Source organism: Patella vulgata, chromosome 7 (assembly GCF_932274485.2).
Source record: "Patella vulgata chromosome 7, xgPatVulg1.2, whole genome shotgun sequence".
Taxonomy (NCBI): Eukaryota; Metazoa; Mollusca; class Gastropoda; family Patellidae; genus Patella; species Patella vulgata.
In genome coordinates this window covers 17,579,801-17,598,054 of record NC_065885.2, presented here as the reverse complement: position 1 = coordinate 17,598,054, position 18,254 = coordinate 17,579,801, and the positions used below count along the sequence as shown (strand labels likewise).

The following is an 18,254-nucleotide window of genomic DNA, read 5'->3' as shown; positions in this document are numbered from 1 at the left end:
ATAAAATAACTTGTTTTTTGTTCTTGATGGATCTATGGATTGGATATGTTTCTTGGTTTATTTGGGTTTTCAACTCCTTCCAAAAGTAAATTTTGTAAGGAAACAACTGTCTACACAGAAATAACAAATTTTTTAGATAAAATATTTGCACAATATTTGTTGGAAAGGGAAGTATTAATATTCTACTCTTATGGTAGTAGTATCAAAGCCAAACATTTTTGTCTTCGAACAAAGTTCTAGCCAAAAAACAAAGCAATTCGATCCCAGGCCATTTTATAATTATACCGGGGCTTTACTCTCATGTTGTTATCCACTGACTACCCGAGACCCAAAAGCTTCCATATATTGCTGTTGGGAGCCACACTATTTCTATCCCATTTTATTTCTTAATGGGCTGTGTTTTAAGGTCTTTGACCTCAGAAGCTGCCTCCTGATGTAATTTACTAAATATGTTAAAAAAAAAAAGCACACCCGCAGCATTTAAGTGACATTAAGATAGCCACTAAGTTGTCCGGGGAGTCAACAAGGGTTGTTGAATATTATGTTCTTTCGTCAGAAATGAAAACATTTACAACACACTAAAAATCTAACAACCCATTTTGCTTCTAGTTCTGCCCTATACTAACAATTAGTATACAAAAAATTTAAAATCAATTGCCATAATCATTGGAAATCGTTGAAAATCGATAGGCTTCTTTGTCTCAATAGAGACTTTTGGCAAGTGCAATTTCCTGGTCCGTATCGCGTATCCGTATGGATTTTGCGTGTGACGTCATCAATGTCTGTGTATTTCTCATACGTGATACGGCAGCACGTATGGAACGGCTACCATACGGAAATGGTCCGTATAACACTGTCGTCTTTTTACTGTCTTTTTTGCTACTTTTAGACGCTGAAATGTTGCATCATAGCGTTTTTATGAATCTATGTGTATCCTAGAACACGAAGGTGTATATTTGATGTGATTTTAACAGTGATAACGACTGGAATTTAATCATTATTTTTGATGGGTTTTTTTCTCGGAATTTTTATATTTTTCCCGCCTGTCTGCATACTGGTTGATCTACGCGCTAAACTTTCTGAAATGATACATAAGTGAAACCAAAAATTGCTAAAATCTGCCAAAACTCTAAAACTACATTGACGCAACGTATCACGTATACGGATGGGAAAAATCCGCTTGCCAAAAGTCTCTATTACCTTAAACACTGTGTATAAATTTCAAGTCAGTATTAACATTAGCGTCAAGTCATAACTCTTGCAATAATTCTTCATCTCATGGTATTAAACACTGTGTATAAATTTAAAGTCAATTGGATATTAACTTTACCCGTAGATGACCTACGGGGGCGATGACAATATATGACCACATTTCAATGTGGGCATATAAAAACGGATTGGCTATTCACATTCAGGTGTTCTATTTGCATTTTTTTAAAACTGATACTTTGTGAAATATGAGTCTACTTCTTTAATCCATCTCCAAGTAATGACATACTTTAAAAAGATAGGTTGCCAGGCAACGAAACATATGCCCACAGCAGCTAAATCGTCCGGGCAGTCAACAAGAGTCATCGCATATTTTTACTTTTTCAGTAAGGCTGACCTTAAAAATATCTTTGTTTCACCAAACCCGACCCACAATCGAGGAGAAGGGTCGGTAGGTCGGGTTTTTTTTCAGATTTTTTTTTTTAAAGTTAGAGAAATCAATACAGAAAACTTATTAGCTGTATACTACAGATTCATTAATTTTGTTTAATGAATTTGGGGTCTGACGTAAAAAGTAACGAACTGAAAGTCTTTTTATTAAACTTAAGAGCTAATTTGACAGCTTAATATAGAGCGAAGCTCTAAAGCACCGCGCGAAAGCTCTTTTCCGGTAACACAGGAGCGTAATTGAAAATGTCACCCACAGACTTTTGATTAAAAAAAAAATTCAGCCGGAACCGGATACACTGGGCAAAACAGGCAATGCGCATGTCAACTTACCAAATCTCGTCCAAGCGAGATCACGTAACTATCCACCAAATCTCGCCCAAGCGAGATTACGCGCCTCATAGAAATATTTCTATGACGCGTCTAATCAATGACGTCAAATATTTTTTACGTCAATGAAAATAATTCTCACACTTTTTTGTTCTTTTTTTAAAAACAAAATTAATGTATAAAATTTAGATCTCAATAAAAACTAAATTATTTAATATTTTTTGTATCACTTGAGAAAATTAATTATGAATGAAGGTTTTATATTTGACAATAATCAGCTTCGCTCTACTCAGGCAATGCCTGTTACATATTAATTTTCCGGGTGGAAACATTCGTCTTCTTTATTCAATTGGCAAAAAAATCAATGACATCGGGAATTTTTCGTGATGCCCGACTCGCACACGATTTGCCACGAACTTGAAGTGTGAAACTCCTTCAACACGTTTTTAAAGATAGTGCGGGTTGTGCCTTCATTTTTCTCGAAAACGGATATTGAAAATATCGTCGTTATGTTTAAAACTACGCACCACAGACATAGAAGCAGAATCATTTCGTGGGAATGGACGTGTATTCGTCTGCAACCATTTTATTGAGAAGCGACACCTATGACGCTTTCGTCTTGATCAACCAGTTTCAATAATGAATCAAACCATAGCCATAGTAAAGGGAAATAACTCTCGTGATATATTTCAGGTTGACACACAAAATAAAATAAAAAGATCGTGGAAAAGTGCAATAAAATAATTTAAGTCGGGGGTGGTTTTAGTTAGTCGGTCGCGTTAGGCGAAACAAAGATATTTTTAAGGTCAGCCTAATGAAACATTTATAATACACTAAAATCTGATTAAGAGTAACAACTCATTCAGTAATTATCAGAAAATCATTAGAATTTGTTTGGTTTTTATAAATTTCTGCCCCATGCTAACGTTTAGTATACAAAATATTTAATATCATGGATTTAGCTGTTCAAGTTATCAAATTTCATTGAAAATCAATATACTTGTTCGTTTCAAGACCTGAAACTCTGTGTGTAAATCAGATGATAACATAAGCCTCTAGAGTGTCACAAGATTTTTCAAAGTGATCAAAGACCATAACTTTGGCAGTAATTATCGGAAATCATTGAAAATCGATAGGATTCATCGTCTCATGACCTTAAACACTGCGTATAAATTTAAAGTCTGGCAGTAATTATCCGAAATGGCTGAAAATCAATAGGCTTCATCACATGACCTTAAACACTGTGTATAAATTTTTCAAAGAGATCAAGGGCCATAACTCTGGCAGTAATTATCCAAAACCGCTCAAAATCAATAGGCTTCTTCGGCTCATGACTTTAAACACTGTGTATAAATTTAGAGTCAATCGGATATTAACTTTAGCCTCTAGAGCATCCACAAGATTTTTTGAAGTGATCAAGGGCCATAACTCTGGCAGTAATTATCCGAAATTGCTGAAAATCAATACCATAAACACTGTATAAATTTAAAGTCAATCAGATATTAACTTTAGCCTCTAGGGCGGACGGACGGAGGCGACGCCAATATACGACCACATTTCAATGTGGGCGTATCAAAAAGAAGATCCAAGTGCAGTTTGGGTAAATTATTTATATATATATATAGTGTACAAAACTTGCATCTTATTTAGTAACATTTACAGTATGAGCTAGTTTATAACAGAACAAACAAAATATGACAATAATAAATGTAAGACTTATTTTTAAAGACATAAAATAATCAACTTACATTTAGATGTTAGAAACCCTGTTACATTTACCCCCATATTCCTAGAACATGAACTACATGCAATTAGAGAGTATCTCAGCAATAATCAAGAATATTTAATCTCTATTTGGGTTGGTTAATATTCAGGAATCTAGTGTAAAAGTCAATATATCATAGATGTAAACAAACTTTATTTATTCGCTAAAACAGATTGGGTTTTTTTTATTAGTATATGATGGCTACCAGTAGAAATAACTGTATGAAGATAGCAATTTCAGAAATCAAAATTCTTAGGCGGCAAATTCACAAGGTTTTATAAAAAAACCTTTTATTCCATGTTTAAAAACACATTTGAAAATCAGTGCTAGCGCCATAGCTAATAAGATGACTACCGGTAATTTCATCAATGATGCTGGGGTAGAACACAAGATACCACTTTTCATTTCACAAAGCTAATGAACTTCTCTGGCATTTTTATATTATTTAAATCAGGTGTAGGTGTGCTGTTAAAAATATTTATTGGCCAATGATTAATGTATATGTTTATGATAAAGACTTTACACTGATCTATTTAAGTCTACATTATCATACATGTTAACACAAATTGTTGAAAACAAGAATGATATGGTAAGTAGCTACCCAGGGCTCTCCATTCATTTATATTTGCTAGTCTTTACATGCCATAAAATTAGGTATTTTTCGGAACTGGATTGTATAAAACAATAAATACAGTTAGACTTGCATTGCATTATATTACCTAGGTAAAACAAAGTTCTCTCTGATAGTCTGATCCCAAGCAAACAAATATTCAAAACATTGACTGGCTAGCAAAGTATTGACCTGAATGCGGCTTGCCTATTTTTAATTCATACAAATGTCCATAATTTTTAATAAGAGGTATTTTTCTAAACAATATTATTTGGTATATAAAGGCACCAACACTTAGACATTCCAAACTACCAGTAACTTATATCTAGATAAGTTAATAAATGCATCATTGTCTGAGAAGTTGAAAATACAGGAAGACAAAGAGACCTATATGAAATTATTTCAATACTCATTAAGAATAAGGCTTACCAGTAAATTGAATTAATCCTAAAATTGGTATAAGTAGTCACATAGTAGGCTACACTTATAATTTCTAACTATGGAAATCATCAATTAGCTAATATCAACTTTTATCTTGTAACAAATAATGTGCTCTTTATAAAACAAAGAGAAATAGTGAAATGCATATATGCAATATTTTCCTGTCTAGCTATAGTCTGGGAACTCCTAATTTGAATCCACAGTTCACGTTTATCAATTCTATTTTAAAAAATTTCATCATGATAATTAACAAATCTTTTGATCTATTATTAAGCACAGCCCTTTCAGAACAGCAAAAACGAAAAAAGAAAGATTTTCTCTTATTATTTTTAAATACACTATTATATATTAACAGTTTGACATCAGGTTAAAAATAGACTAGAAATAATGATTCAATCCCTGGTGTTAAAATCAATATCTAAAGCAGTGAACAGGGTGCCCTAAAAGACCAGGATTAAGTTAAAACTTTCACTACAATGCTTTTATAAATTTGGTTCCCTAACTACATAATTACCATTACATACATTTTGAAGTTTATTCTTATTTCAGGATGTGAAAATTCATACTTTTAGCATATTGGAAATAAAAACTACCACAGAAAAAGTTCCCCAATTGGAGTTATCCCCCTTGGTACCAAATACTGAGCTAACCTTGCAGTGATTGATATGAGCCACCAACATAAATAATGTACTTTAATAAAGATAACTACACATGACTGTAGCCGAAAACTCAAATGATAATTTAAATAGAATAATATTTTCTAAATAAAAAACTATAAATGTTTTGAGCAAATAAATCATGTAGCTTTATGGTATGCAAAGTGAAGTCTAAAATTATATAATTGTTGTGCAATTATACATGATATTACCTGTATGAAGCTATAATAATAATAATAGAGTTTCATATAAATGAATTTGTATTATGGACAATGCTACATTTAGATTCTGTTCTCAGTTCTTAATATAAGTCATATTTACACAAGGGCTTGGATTTACAATTGTGTTACAGTGAGGTTTGGCTATATTGCTGTTTGAAGCCCCCATCTTAAAGTAAACACTAAAGTAAACACTATAGTGACGCCCGAGTGTAAGTATGTATTCTGCATTAAATAAATTTCAATTAGTGCATCATATTAATATTACTGGCTCATACAACATTTTGGAAGAGAATTTAAAACAAAAAGGAAAATTATAATGAGATATTTTAAAGTAGACATGCCATGTAAATATATAAATCATACAATAAACATATATTACATTGATTTTTAAATGAAAAAGAAAAATATATGACTAAGTTAAATATGTATATGAAATTTCTGTATTATAATTCTCAGATATATATTATTATAATAGAGTTCTATAGATGCAATGCAATTTATAAATATTTTGATTTTCAAAAATGTTAAAAAATAACCTTAAATATTAAAGAAAAAGATGTAACATTAACAACCTAACTGAAGACTAAATTAAATGGTTTCTAAATTCAACCTATTTAAATGGTCACAACGAATACATGTATGTCTACAACCTATTATTTTGTACAATATTTTTCCAATAAATAGATAATCTCTTCTTGTTCTAACAGCTTTTGGCTGAACGGATAAAGTGTTTCAAAAATGACCTACATGAAAATGAAATTAAAATTTGTATTATTTGCTGTCATATACACAGCTCAACCAACAAATTTTCCATTTCAATATTCTAACAAAATTTTGAGGGGGATTATAACAATCCGATTAGTTTCGATTTGGCACCTTGGCTAAAATTTGACACAGAGAAGCATGACAAATCTCCACTTTATAAATGAATCACTATTTTTATAGTTAACAGCTCTTCACCATGAATAAAATTTGAAGACTTTGCATGCTGTAGCATAAATTGGTGTACTATTCTACTCAGACTGCCTGTTTAAACTAACTGAATGTATTATAAGAGATATTCTCCATTTATTGGAAAAATCTAGATACAATCCATCATTAATGGATTCACAAAAAGACTTTTGATCCTTATATAATATATGGACAAGAGATATGTATTTTAGAATAAACATATACACACTGTATATAACTGCATATATAGGACCTAATAATATATTGTTGAAGTTATCTATATAATAATATCTATTTACACTAATATACATTTAACTGGAGTTTATATACAGTTTCTCTAAATACACTTATTTTGACTTTATGAAAATGTTGGCAAATATAATCTAACATGAAATATTACAAAATGCATTGTACAAAAATTATGTATAGTTATTGGCTCTAATAAAAGTAACAAATTTGAAAATTCTAAAACTTCTTCACCCTACCTATCACAATGTTACACTAGGACCCTGTTTCTCACATGTATAATGTTAAAGACTCCAAGAAATCCAATACAAAAAATGAAGTTTGAAGGTGTGATGGCCTCTTAATTGGATGACAAAATGTAATTTTTTTTTTCACTGTGCTCAATTTTGTTCATTACTTTACCCCAAACATTTTTTAGAAAAGTATTATTGGTATAAATGATTGTACATTTTAAAACACAAAAGTCCTTTATAAAGACACAGATGTGGAGGGGAATATGACAACTGTGTATAAATTAGATATAAAAATATACCAGTTAGAAACAGGGTTGAACTGTTATCAATGTACTAAAATATTTTAATACAAAGCATTTACTTCTTGCCCGAAGGACTACTGTATGCCAAACCATAAATTGTTTTTTTTTTTTAAAAACATGCAATAATATTTTTAAGTATAAAATCACCCATGTTTCATAAAATCACAATATTTTAAGGCAACAGAACAAAGCTCTACTACAAAAGATAAACTACAGAGAGCATATTACAAAAACTTTAAAATTGTATCCAATCCGAGTGCATAGACTATATGACTATATAAAAACACAGTTTGAAATTATACATTACTATAAACATTAAGATTAAATGATTTTATGCTTAAACTGGGTTTTAATATACACAATATTATCATACTAAACTACTAAAACATCTATCAATATAGTAAACTCAGCACTATTACTGTTTAAAATCTGTTTCTGTGATACTATCTTACATGAAAGGATGATGGATGAGCATTTACAATGATGAAGATAATTAAAAAAATAAAAACTACTGGTCAATGTCGATTCCAATTTAAAAACAAGATCCTCTAATTTCTTTACAAAAACTGTTGAGAATCCACGGTTAAGAACTTTTCCATAAACATTGGATTTTGTTGATTTTATTAATACAAGAAGTCACTACATTACAATCCAAATTATCATTCAATATTCTTCTAACTCAAATATTCCAGATTGGTTTTTTGTCACACTTTATGATTGTTTTTGTACAAAATACATCTATTTTTGATGACCAACACGTAATCACTAAAAATATTTCATATACAGCTATGAGTGATTCTAGAAATGATCTATGAAAATATGGAGAGGTCATTCTGATTGTTATATAACATGTGAATATATCTCAAATACTGAATAAAATGTCTTCCTCTGAGACAAGTTTAAATCATTACACAAAACAATTTTTTTTTCTTTAAATTGTTGGTTAAATTACACTTTTAAACATCGATAGCATCAAATTATTCCTTGACTTATTTATTGTATATTTTTTAGATTAGCACCAACACTCAACAGATTCTTTCAAGTTAAAAGCTCACATAAATAAACTGTTCTCTTAATTTCAAAAGCTGACTTAAATCCAACCCTCACTGTAAATCCAACCCTTGAAACCAGGGATGTAAATCCTGACTAATGTAATCCCTGTCACAAGGATATGAGTATGTTAAATGGCTGTTCATAACTGCTGTTAAAAACTCCAAGAGGGGTTTATCGAGTCATATGACAAATGAATATCACTTTCTTTCCTGTCCACTCAGATGTCATTTAAATATCAGAAGGCATGGGTCTATGGATATGTTGTTTTGCGATGTTTAATAGTTAACAAAGGCTCTACCACTAGGATATGTTGGATATTCTTCTAATTGTCTTCGACCTAAATGAGGTGAACTATGACCTATTGGACCATTAGATATAGCACCTCTAGGATAGGGTCCTGTTGGAGATGGGGCTCCCTCTGAAAAAAAATTAAACAAGGTATAAAAACAGATTCCAAATAAGTATCTTCAAGGTGTCCTGAAATAACTTATCCTTATCTTACGTCAATCATCAATTGTCTTATTCCAGACCAGAATTACAGAAAATATACATTACATTGATGGCAAAATTATACAGATTCATTGAAAAGAATAACAATGAGCTATCAAACCATAATTCAGTTTTCTCTCAAACAGGTTGGATGTCTTAAAAATTTGCATTGTTTGATGCAAGTAAAAATAGAATTAATACAGGTATAGCTCTTTATTAGAAAATTGAAACCCAATAAACAAAAGCAAAACATAAATTGGGCTGCCGATAAATGTGATGCGTAAAATTTCATTCTCTGAGTTATGTCATTGATGATAACTAGATTTCATCTACCATTACTTACCAAATACTGGTGGGGGTTTATTTGTTCTTTTCATTTTTAATCGTACAATTGTTCCACCATTTTGAATAATATCTATAGCTTCTGAGTGAGTCATATTGCTGGTTTCTATTTGATTAATCTCAAGGATCTGATCACCGACCCTCAATCGTCCATCAACATCAGCAGCTCCACCTTCAGCTATCCGTAAAACAAATAATGGCATGTTGTTAAATTCGCGACCACCTCGTATGGAGAAACCAAATCCTCTTGAACCACGATCTAACTCAACATGATATATAGCCGCCTTCATACCCTACAAACAAAGAAACAGTTTGATTTAACAAGAACAAAAATATCATTTCTTTAATACATATTTTATATTCAGAATGGGTGGGTTGGATGTTCAAATATTTCATGGTACCCTGCAGCAGATCACAGGTCAGTCATCTGTTCAAGTTACAAGTGTTGTATGAATGTACATGACCAGCATTAAGGTGACCAGTCTAACCTTGTTTATAACATAATAATACAGTCATCATACCATAAACACAACAACTATTTTTCTAACAAAAAGAACCCATATCACAGCACAGTGGTTAATGAGACATAACAAAAAATAAATTATTATTAATGCTTTTTCCCTTTCAATGATATATCAATACTGATATCATTACAGGTAGGTTGCCAGGCAACAAAATATACACCTGCAGCAGCTAAATCATCCGTGCAGTCAACAAGGGTTTTCGCATATTTTTTCTTCGGTCAGTTATGAAAACATTCATAAGACACTAAAATCTTATTACGAGTAACAACCCATTACGTAATTACCAGAAATCATTAGAATTTGTTTGGCTTCTAGTTCTGTCCTATACTAACGTTTAGAAAAAGATAGGTTGCCAGGCAACAAAACATATGCCACAATGATAGAATTTAAATAAAGGATATATTACCAAAGGAGTATTGTTAAATCTAGCCCTGTTAGCTTCCTGAGCAGTTTTATATCTGAAATACACAAAAATATTATACATACACATATATTTATGTGTAGCTTTTATAATTTACAGAAATCATTGATTCCCTCAAGAATATCTTCTATCAAGCAGCCTTGTATCTGAATTTCAAATCCAACCTTTCATGTACGAGGCATAGTATACTTTACTCATTACTTTTCATTTTTTGGGAGCTCTGCAAACTTAACAATTTTTGTTGTACTGTTACATTAAGTTACTGATCAAAAATTGAACAAGCTATATGTACCTATTGTCCCATGTTTGATGTGTATTTGGAGCTTCTGGTCTACGACCTACATCAGTTTCTGAGACGGCAGGATAGGCCATGGCATTCACCATAGACCCTTGAGAACTCTGAAATTACAAAAATACACTATCATTAGATTTCATTTACATATTCAGCATTTCAAAGTGGAATATAGAGATTAATATGTTAAAAGACTTTCTCAACAAATGGATATATTATTTTATAATAAATAAAGATTTGTTGAATAAGATGGAAATATTTTTGTAGATAATTTCTATTTAGTATCACCTCACCTTTTGAGAGGCACTGGCAGTGCTTGATGCATCATCTGTAAAAAATAAAATAAAGTCAGCTATGATCTCCTCTAAAGATACATTATGGCAGATTTATAATAGATAAAGAGCTGGCAGTTTTCACTATAACAGTTAAAAACTAGATAATGTATAGGGAATTTGCTGAAAATTTCAGTCACATTGATCCACTCTGAACTGAGATTTTAGCGATTGAATTTTGCGTCTAGCCTCAATCATCAATACTAAAGTCTTTACGATAAAAAAAATAGTCTCGAATATCCATTATTTGATTTAATTGTCAATGAGCGTTAAGCAGCAGATAGGATTCTAATCTACAAAATATTGCAGGCTAGCGATGACATCTAGAGTTGATAATGATCTGGATAAGTAAATTAATGTCTAATTAATAATTTAGATAACATTTCAGGCAAAAAGAAAGACGTGCAATTAGCAGATTTAGCTCTTGCATAACGTATGTTTAACAGGAGAGCACATTTTATGACTCTTGACACAAAGATTTGTTAACAATAGATTGAGGATAAGACTTTGTCATATATTATTTCAAAATAGAAAATAAAAGTGTTGTTGATTTCACCCACCTGGAGGAGGTCCTATTGTTAAAGTAACAGAATAACCAGATTCTTTAATTAAATTAACGATGTCTTCATGATGTATTTGAGATATATTCACACCATTTACAGCTAATATTCTATCACCAACATGTAATCTATTACATCTTTCTGCAGGACTGTTTTCTAATATACGCCCTGAAATTATACAAATGTTCTTACAAATTAACATAAATTATAATATCACTGCAATAATTATAGGTTTAAGCTGTAAGAAAACATAATTTTATGTACAGGTTGATGTTATTCTAAACACTGAAATGATTGAATTTGGTGCTTTAACATTACAACTATCAAATTACTTGCAATTTGTAATGACAGAGAAAAGTTTGGGAGATTTAATCAAAGGTACAATCGAAACAATGATATATCATACTTTTGTTTTTTTAATTCATAAACATTATTTTACTTCAGCAGGAACTGGATAGTCCTATGCTGAGAAATGGGATTCGACCGGTCATAAACTAAATTTGTAAATGACAGTGTATCATCTGCATCAATCCAATCATTTATGTGTGTTTATATAGTCAAATTGTAAGCTGTGTTATAGCAACTAAAGATGAAGCAGAAATATTAGTTTTAAACTCAAAATTTGTGAAACAGTTAACCATTACAATCTGGATATAGAAATAAAAATAATAAGAGTATGCTCAATTTTCAGACAGTTACTTAGTTAAGAGTAAACATCGAAACACGTTTTTTAAGCATGATTTTATGAATAAACAGATCTGGCTGTCTCCATTTATTGTCCTGAGATAGATTTCTGTCAATTATTTGTCACAGCTTCAAATGTTATAACATATTTTAGATACAGAATATAGATAGCAATGAGTGCATTAGCTGACTTTATGGCAAATGTTATCTGACTACTAAACTGATTTGTTTCATCTAAATTTTAAAATTCCAAGAAATTCAATGAAATTAACAAATAAATGGACATTATTATTTCCCTTAAAATCATATAAAAGAACATTCACTGTAGTGACAAAATCCTACAAAGCAGTCAAGGTGTCAGAAATGAATATGAGATATTGTGTATAAATAATAATATGTGCAGTCATCAATATATACCTGAAACCACCAATGTTAATAAACTAGCTTGCATTACAAAATATAGATGTCTTAAAGGAGCTAAATCTCTATTCTTTGGCAACTAGAAATGGACACAAATGGGTCGCAACGCATACAATAATCTAATATGCATGTATATAAACTGATTTACATTCAATCGTTTATGATTTTACTGTAATTTTTAATCAGTTATGTTTGGCAAAATTGAATGACAGTCTTTGGCATCTTATTTTGTCTTAAATATTGGATATCAGAAGCCCATCTTTTCACAGTAAGATAATAACATCAATGTTGATTTAAATTGACCAATAAGTCGTGTTTACAATGTCGAAGACTGTGGATAATATTGAGTTAAGAGACTTGCCTCCTTTAAATAAAGAATGAAATAAATGTGTGCATATAATAAAGTAAAAATACAGGTAACATTTGACTTCTGCCTCCATGAGTCATATTATTCTGGTTCATACAACACCGTGATGTTCATACCTATGCTCTTACCACCACAGAAAGGCACTTTTCTTTTTTTGGCTACAGAATATTTCGTTCTATATAAAATTTGATTTGAACTACCCAAAAATATACACATACAAATGGGTAGACTGTTATACTGGGTTAAATAATATCTTCTATAAGAATTTGACATACAACCAGATCATATAGGTAACCATGAAATGACAGAGACAGTTCACAAACCACTGTGCCATGTTTCTCCCTGCACATGATCAACGATCAACAGACACTAATTATCCTAAATCAAAACATGAAAATGCTAGATTTTTTATTTGGTTTACATTGGGGATAATTTTAGTAGAAAGCAAAACTGACAGGCTTCCATATCAATAATATTTTTTACAACAAAAGATGAGAAACAATCAGTGTTATTTAGGAGGGAAAACTCTCATTCATCTCTTATACCGAGCATAAGTGAACAGTAAAATGATGGTGAGGAGGATGATTGTATTTTAATTACTTAATTAAGCAACATGTTCACTGGCAGACAAAATATGAAATTTGTGGAGCAAAATATGTCCTCAGTTGACAGGTGTACAAACTACTATAACCCATTCCCTCTCAACAGTGACAGAGATGAGTTACTGAGTGATAGATACAATGGGTGAACATGACAGTACTTGTAATATTTTTAGAAGAGTGCACAATATATCTTTTCAATAAAGATGAATAGATTCAAACATTTTTTTTTTAAAGTGCAGCTGATAAGTTTATCATGCTAATTCAATTTAAAGCTATATATTTGATACACTATACATAATTGGGTCATGTGAAAAATTATGTAATATATTTTTGTGAAATTGGATTGTTGGGAAGTGTTATATACCAAGTGACACAGACAGGTGTATACTAATTCTGCTTAAGACAATCTCACCGATCCAAGGTAATTCAAAATCATCATCTGAAATTATCCATTTGTTTAGAATTTCCATGTTTTAATTTTCGAAAAATCTTAATAGGATACATAATTTAAATGGGGTTCATCTCATCAACACAATACTTTGGTAATCTGAGACTAACAATTTTGCATCATTTAAATTTTACTTATATAAATTAGGATGTTCCATGTATTAGTGCTTGCTCAACTTGAACTTTAAACTCCACTAACTGAACTTAATACTTAAAACTGTTGAAAGTGCTTGTATTGATATACAGGGCTGCACATTGTGCTGAATTAAGGCGAAATGACTATAATGCTTTAGTTACAGTTGCGTTTGGACCTAAAAATCTGGAATACAATTGCCTGATACAATTGTTATTCGTCCTGGCAGAACATCGAGATGATGGAAAGTTGGTTATAAGTTGTGTCGTGTAAAAATCCCCCCAAAATAAACAAAATTGTGATCTAATTCTAATAATCAAAATGTGGTGGAAGACCTAATTGGTTTTCTCATTAAATAATAAATCAAATGGAGAAATCGATAGGATAGAGAGGAATGGGGTATACCCAATGATTTTGTACAGACTATAAATAATTTGAGTTTGTAAAGTATAAAATAAAAAGAATAGAAACAAAAACAGCAGTATTTAATTAAAGCAAAGCTACATATGTATCTAGATATACCACTACTTGTATGATTTGTAATAAATAATAATAAACAATATGCAGTTCAAACTCACTTAACCGACATTAGTAAAATAAAACGTCACATTCATTTAGTAAAAAATATGTAAAATTTTAACAAAATTATACATTTGGATAAATTAAAATAGTCTAATATGGAGTCAGACAAATGGATTTACATTAGCAATTTTAAAAGATAAAGCAATATTTTAATCACAAAAATTGATCTATGCAATAAAATGTCAAATATTCATTGCTATGGGATGCAAATGAATACACTGCAAAGTTTTGATAAAGTTAAAGCCTTTACATTCTGGATATCTGAATCATGCATTATTCGTTATAGGTGTGATTTACTAATGTCGCTTAAGTGAAATTTCACTGTATAATATCCAACTCACTGTATAATATTTGTTTACTTACCTTAAATTATGTATAATGCTAATCTACATTAAATATATCATATAATACACAGTTTATACAAATATATCACACAATATTAACAATTCTAAACATCTTTAATCTTTTTATTATTTTTAATCTGTGGGATACGACAAAAAAATAATGTTACTTCTCCTTACAAAAATCTTCATAATGGTAAAAACCCTTATAAATTTGGAAATTTTAGTGAATGTTTTAAACAGTACCGGTAGGTTAACAGTTTCAAAAATCAATTAAAATCTAAAAATAACTTTAAAAAACATCTACAGTTAAAATTGTGCTGCAACAATAAATCCAATATTTTGCATGATTTAACTGCAAGTTTTATAGTATGTACAAGATTACATATTCTAAACTTTGTGAAATATTTTCAACGATCAATTTTAGCAAATTTGGCTAGTTCTGTTAAAATCTATTTCATCCTCATTAAATCTATTATGACTTTCTGATTAATGACAAGGTTTATAATTTCTACAACAAGTTGGTGTTGGTGTTCAGGTAGTATATAGTACTTTCAATCAGTGTAAGTCTGTTCATTTACCCATGACAAATTTTTTTAGCAGATGTTTTGTTAAGTAATGTTTATTTATATAAGAGTCACGTTACATTAGTTTTTTTTATCGTATCCCGGGAATCTAAACGGAGGCCATGCAATAACCAAATAACCTCATGCGTTTAGTTTAACCAACAAAATAAAAGTAGAAAACCAGACACGTACCAATGAACTCACCTATGGTACTCCCAGATTTCGTTACCGAGGAAATAATAACAAACCCAAATCCTTCGTTTTCTCTCCGTGTAACCGTGACATCATAGGGATATGTCTGACCACCAGTGGTATGGCTTGTTACATCTACAAAAAATTAAATAATTGTTTCAATATGCATTTAAAGTCAATTTATTCATGTGAATTTATTTTTGCTATTTCTAGAAAAGATTTTTACCCCAATACATAATATCAGGAGAGAAATGAGAGAGGGAGAGAGAGAAATGGGGTTTAACATCCACTTGACGCAAACTAGGTCATTTCGGGACTAACATATGGTTTAATTTTATTTATATAATTCGCTTGCGCGTAGGGGTCTTTAGCAGTGGGAGAAAACCGGAGGACTTTATGATACAGACTTTATGATACAGCGCGCGCACGCTAACCATTCAGCCATCCAACCCCCCCAGGAGAGAAATGAACTCAAGATCTTAGAAATTGAAAATTTTGACATAGTTCTCATGTTGAACATGTACCAGTATGTAAAAATTTGAATTTCCAAGTACCAAACAAAAACCAAAGTTTACTCATGGGATTATCAGAAAACTCATAGACACAGCACATGATCAAATAGTCAGTTTTATTATGTCATTTAATAAGACAGCACCAAATATCATTGGTAGTTACAAAATCAAAGATACTGGTGTAATTCTAACTGTAATAGGAACAACACAAGCAACACTGTGCTGAAATCTTTTAAAGTGGTGATACAATGAAATATATCATGTCCAAAAGTAGAATCATCAAACTTGACACTGACCTGGTGCAGATGTTAATCTCCGTCTTGCAGTTATTGTCACATGACCATTTAATGATGCATGTCCCATCAATTGTACAACACGACGATGAGTTGAATTGATGACACAATTCTGATCAACAAACATGATTTCATCTCCCTGACGGAGTTGTCCTTCTTGATCTGAAGCCCCACCTGGTACGATGAAACCCACAGAAACCTGAAATATAGATGGTTAGTATTAATCATGGACAAATTTATTATGAATTGTCAAAGAACTTGACACACATCTTCGCTGTTTGCCATCATCATACAACTTTTGTAAGTATAGGAACTGTTAGACCTTGCTCCTGTAGAACTTTATAAGTGATATGATTAGCTATAAAATGGTCAAACAACAGTTTATGTACCTACAGCCTGTGGTTACTATATACAATTTACGGCAAGTTCACACCCATCTGATTAATTGAGCCATCTTCAATCAATGTCGCAAATACAGACCTCACGTATAAATGATATTGTCAATTATCGAAAACACTCTTAATCCCCTCAAACGCCAGTGATGTCACAGTGACCAATGGAGTATTAGAAATGTTAATTCCTTAATTATCATATACACCCCAGGGACGTGTACTCATTATGTTGGCTTTTACGAAACAAATGGGTTTTAAGTAATAAGCAACAAAATTTAATACATCAATGTTATTTATGTTATTGGTCATTTTGAAAATGGAGGAAGCATATTTAGAGTGATCTTGTAATAGTCATTTTTTCCATTTGGACAAGATTTGTCAAGAGAAATGATTGCTATATATTAAGATTGTTGAGTGGGTAATCAAGTTTAGTTATTAGAATGGAACCTGTGAATTTGTTTTCTGTTAGCGTATACCAAAAAAATCAATAAAGTTATGTCATAGATTTGAATTTCTTACAAAAGCAACCTACTCTTTTCGCAATACTTTGTGCTTAGTAAATTTATGAACAATATACGACCACATTTCCATGTGGGCGTATAAAAAAGGAGCAGTATCTACCTTTGAAAGACTAACACAATTCTCAGTAACACAATTAAGATAATGCGACATAGCAAATATTATAATCTAGTCCCAAGTTATAACAATCTATAACAATACTAGATCAGAAAGACACGTTAACAATGCTTCTACCCAATATTGAATTTTTTTATAACTTAGGTAACGGTTAGTACAGCATGTTATTTAAAGCGGCACGTCGTCAATCCACGTCAGCTTGTGTATACAGTGATACGATGGGTCATCAGTGTGCAGTCAACTGGATTAAGGCTGTAATCGAAAAAATTGAGAGATGTTTTTGAGGGTCTGACACATAATCAGTCATATATTAAATAATTTTAATCAGATTGGGGCGAAATTGGCTAAAGTGTTTATAATAAATACTGGCTTCAAGTATATATGGTTTTGGTATGACCATTTTATGTGCTTTTTGTCTCAAATTCAAATATTTCATATTAGGCGGACCAACTGGAATTAAAGATGTAAGCAACAGATGGAAGGTGGACAGAAACAAATGGGTAGCAATGCTTTTTTTTATGCCAAATATTTGGATGCACTGATATTTTATGCCATGATTGCTTTAATATTGAAATCCCCAAACTAAAATATCCATCAATGGGGCTCAATATGAAATGAAAATTAATCATCACTGTCCACAACAAACAACTTTGTCACTATTGT

At 31.1% G+C, this 18,254-nt stretch overlaps 1 protein-coding gene across 3 annotated transcripts in view; it reads right to left on the bottom strand.

Moving 5' to 3' along the window:
- Positions 1 to 3,576: 3,576 nt before the first annotated feature.
- The window catches only part of LOC126827721 (membrane-associated guanylate kinase, WW and PDZ domain-containing protein 2), a 118,887-nt gene continuing 104,209 nt past the window's right edge, over positions 3,577 to 18,254 (bottom strand). The window contains exons 15-23 of one of the 3 annotated variants that reach the window (XM_050557209.2): positions 16,567 to 16,762; positions 15,759 to 15,893; positions 13,910 to 13,936; positions 11,425 to 11,592; positions 10,826 to 10,860; positions 10,533 to 10,639; positions 10,226 to 10,277; positions 9,297 to 9,588; positions 3,577 to 8,882 (exon numbers count right to left, since the gene is read on the bottom strand). In XM_050557209.2, the coding sequence (XP_050413166.2) occupies positions 8,740 to 8,882; positions 9,297 to 9,588; positions 10,226 to 10,277; positions 10,533 to 10,639; positions 10,826 to 10,860; positions 11,425 to 11,592; positions 13,910 to 13,936; positions 15,759 to 15,893; positions 16,567 to 16,762 (1,155 nt within the window). In that variant the 3' untranslated portion in view covers positions 3,577 to 8,739. The remainder of the gene's footprint in view (positions 8,883 to 9,296; positions 9,589 to 10,225; positions 10,278 to 10,532; positions 10,640 to 10,825; positions 10,861 to 11,424; positions 11,593 to 13,909; positions 13,937 to 15,758; positions 15,894 to 16,566; positions 16,763 to 18,254) is intronic. The other 2 variants (XM_050557210.2, XM_050557212.2) reach the window with 2 other exon arrangements.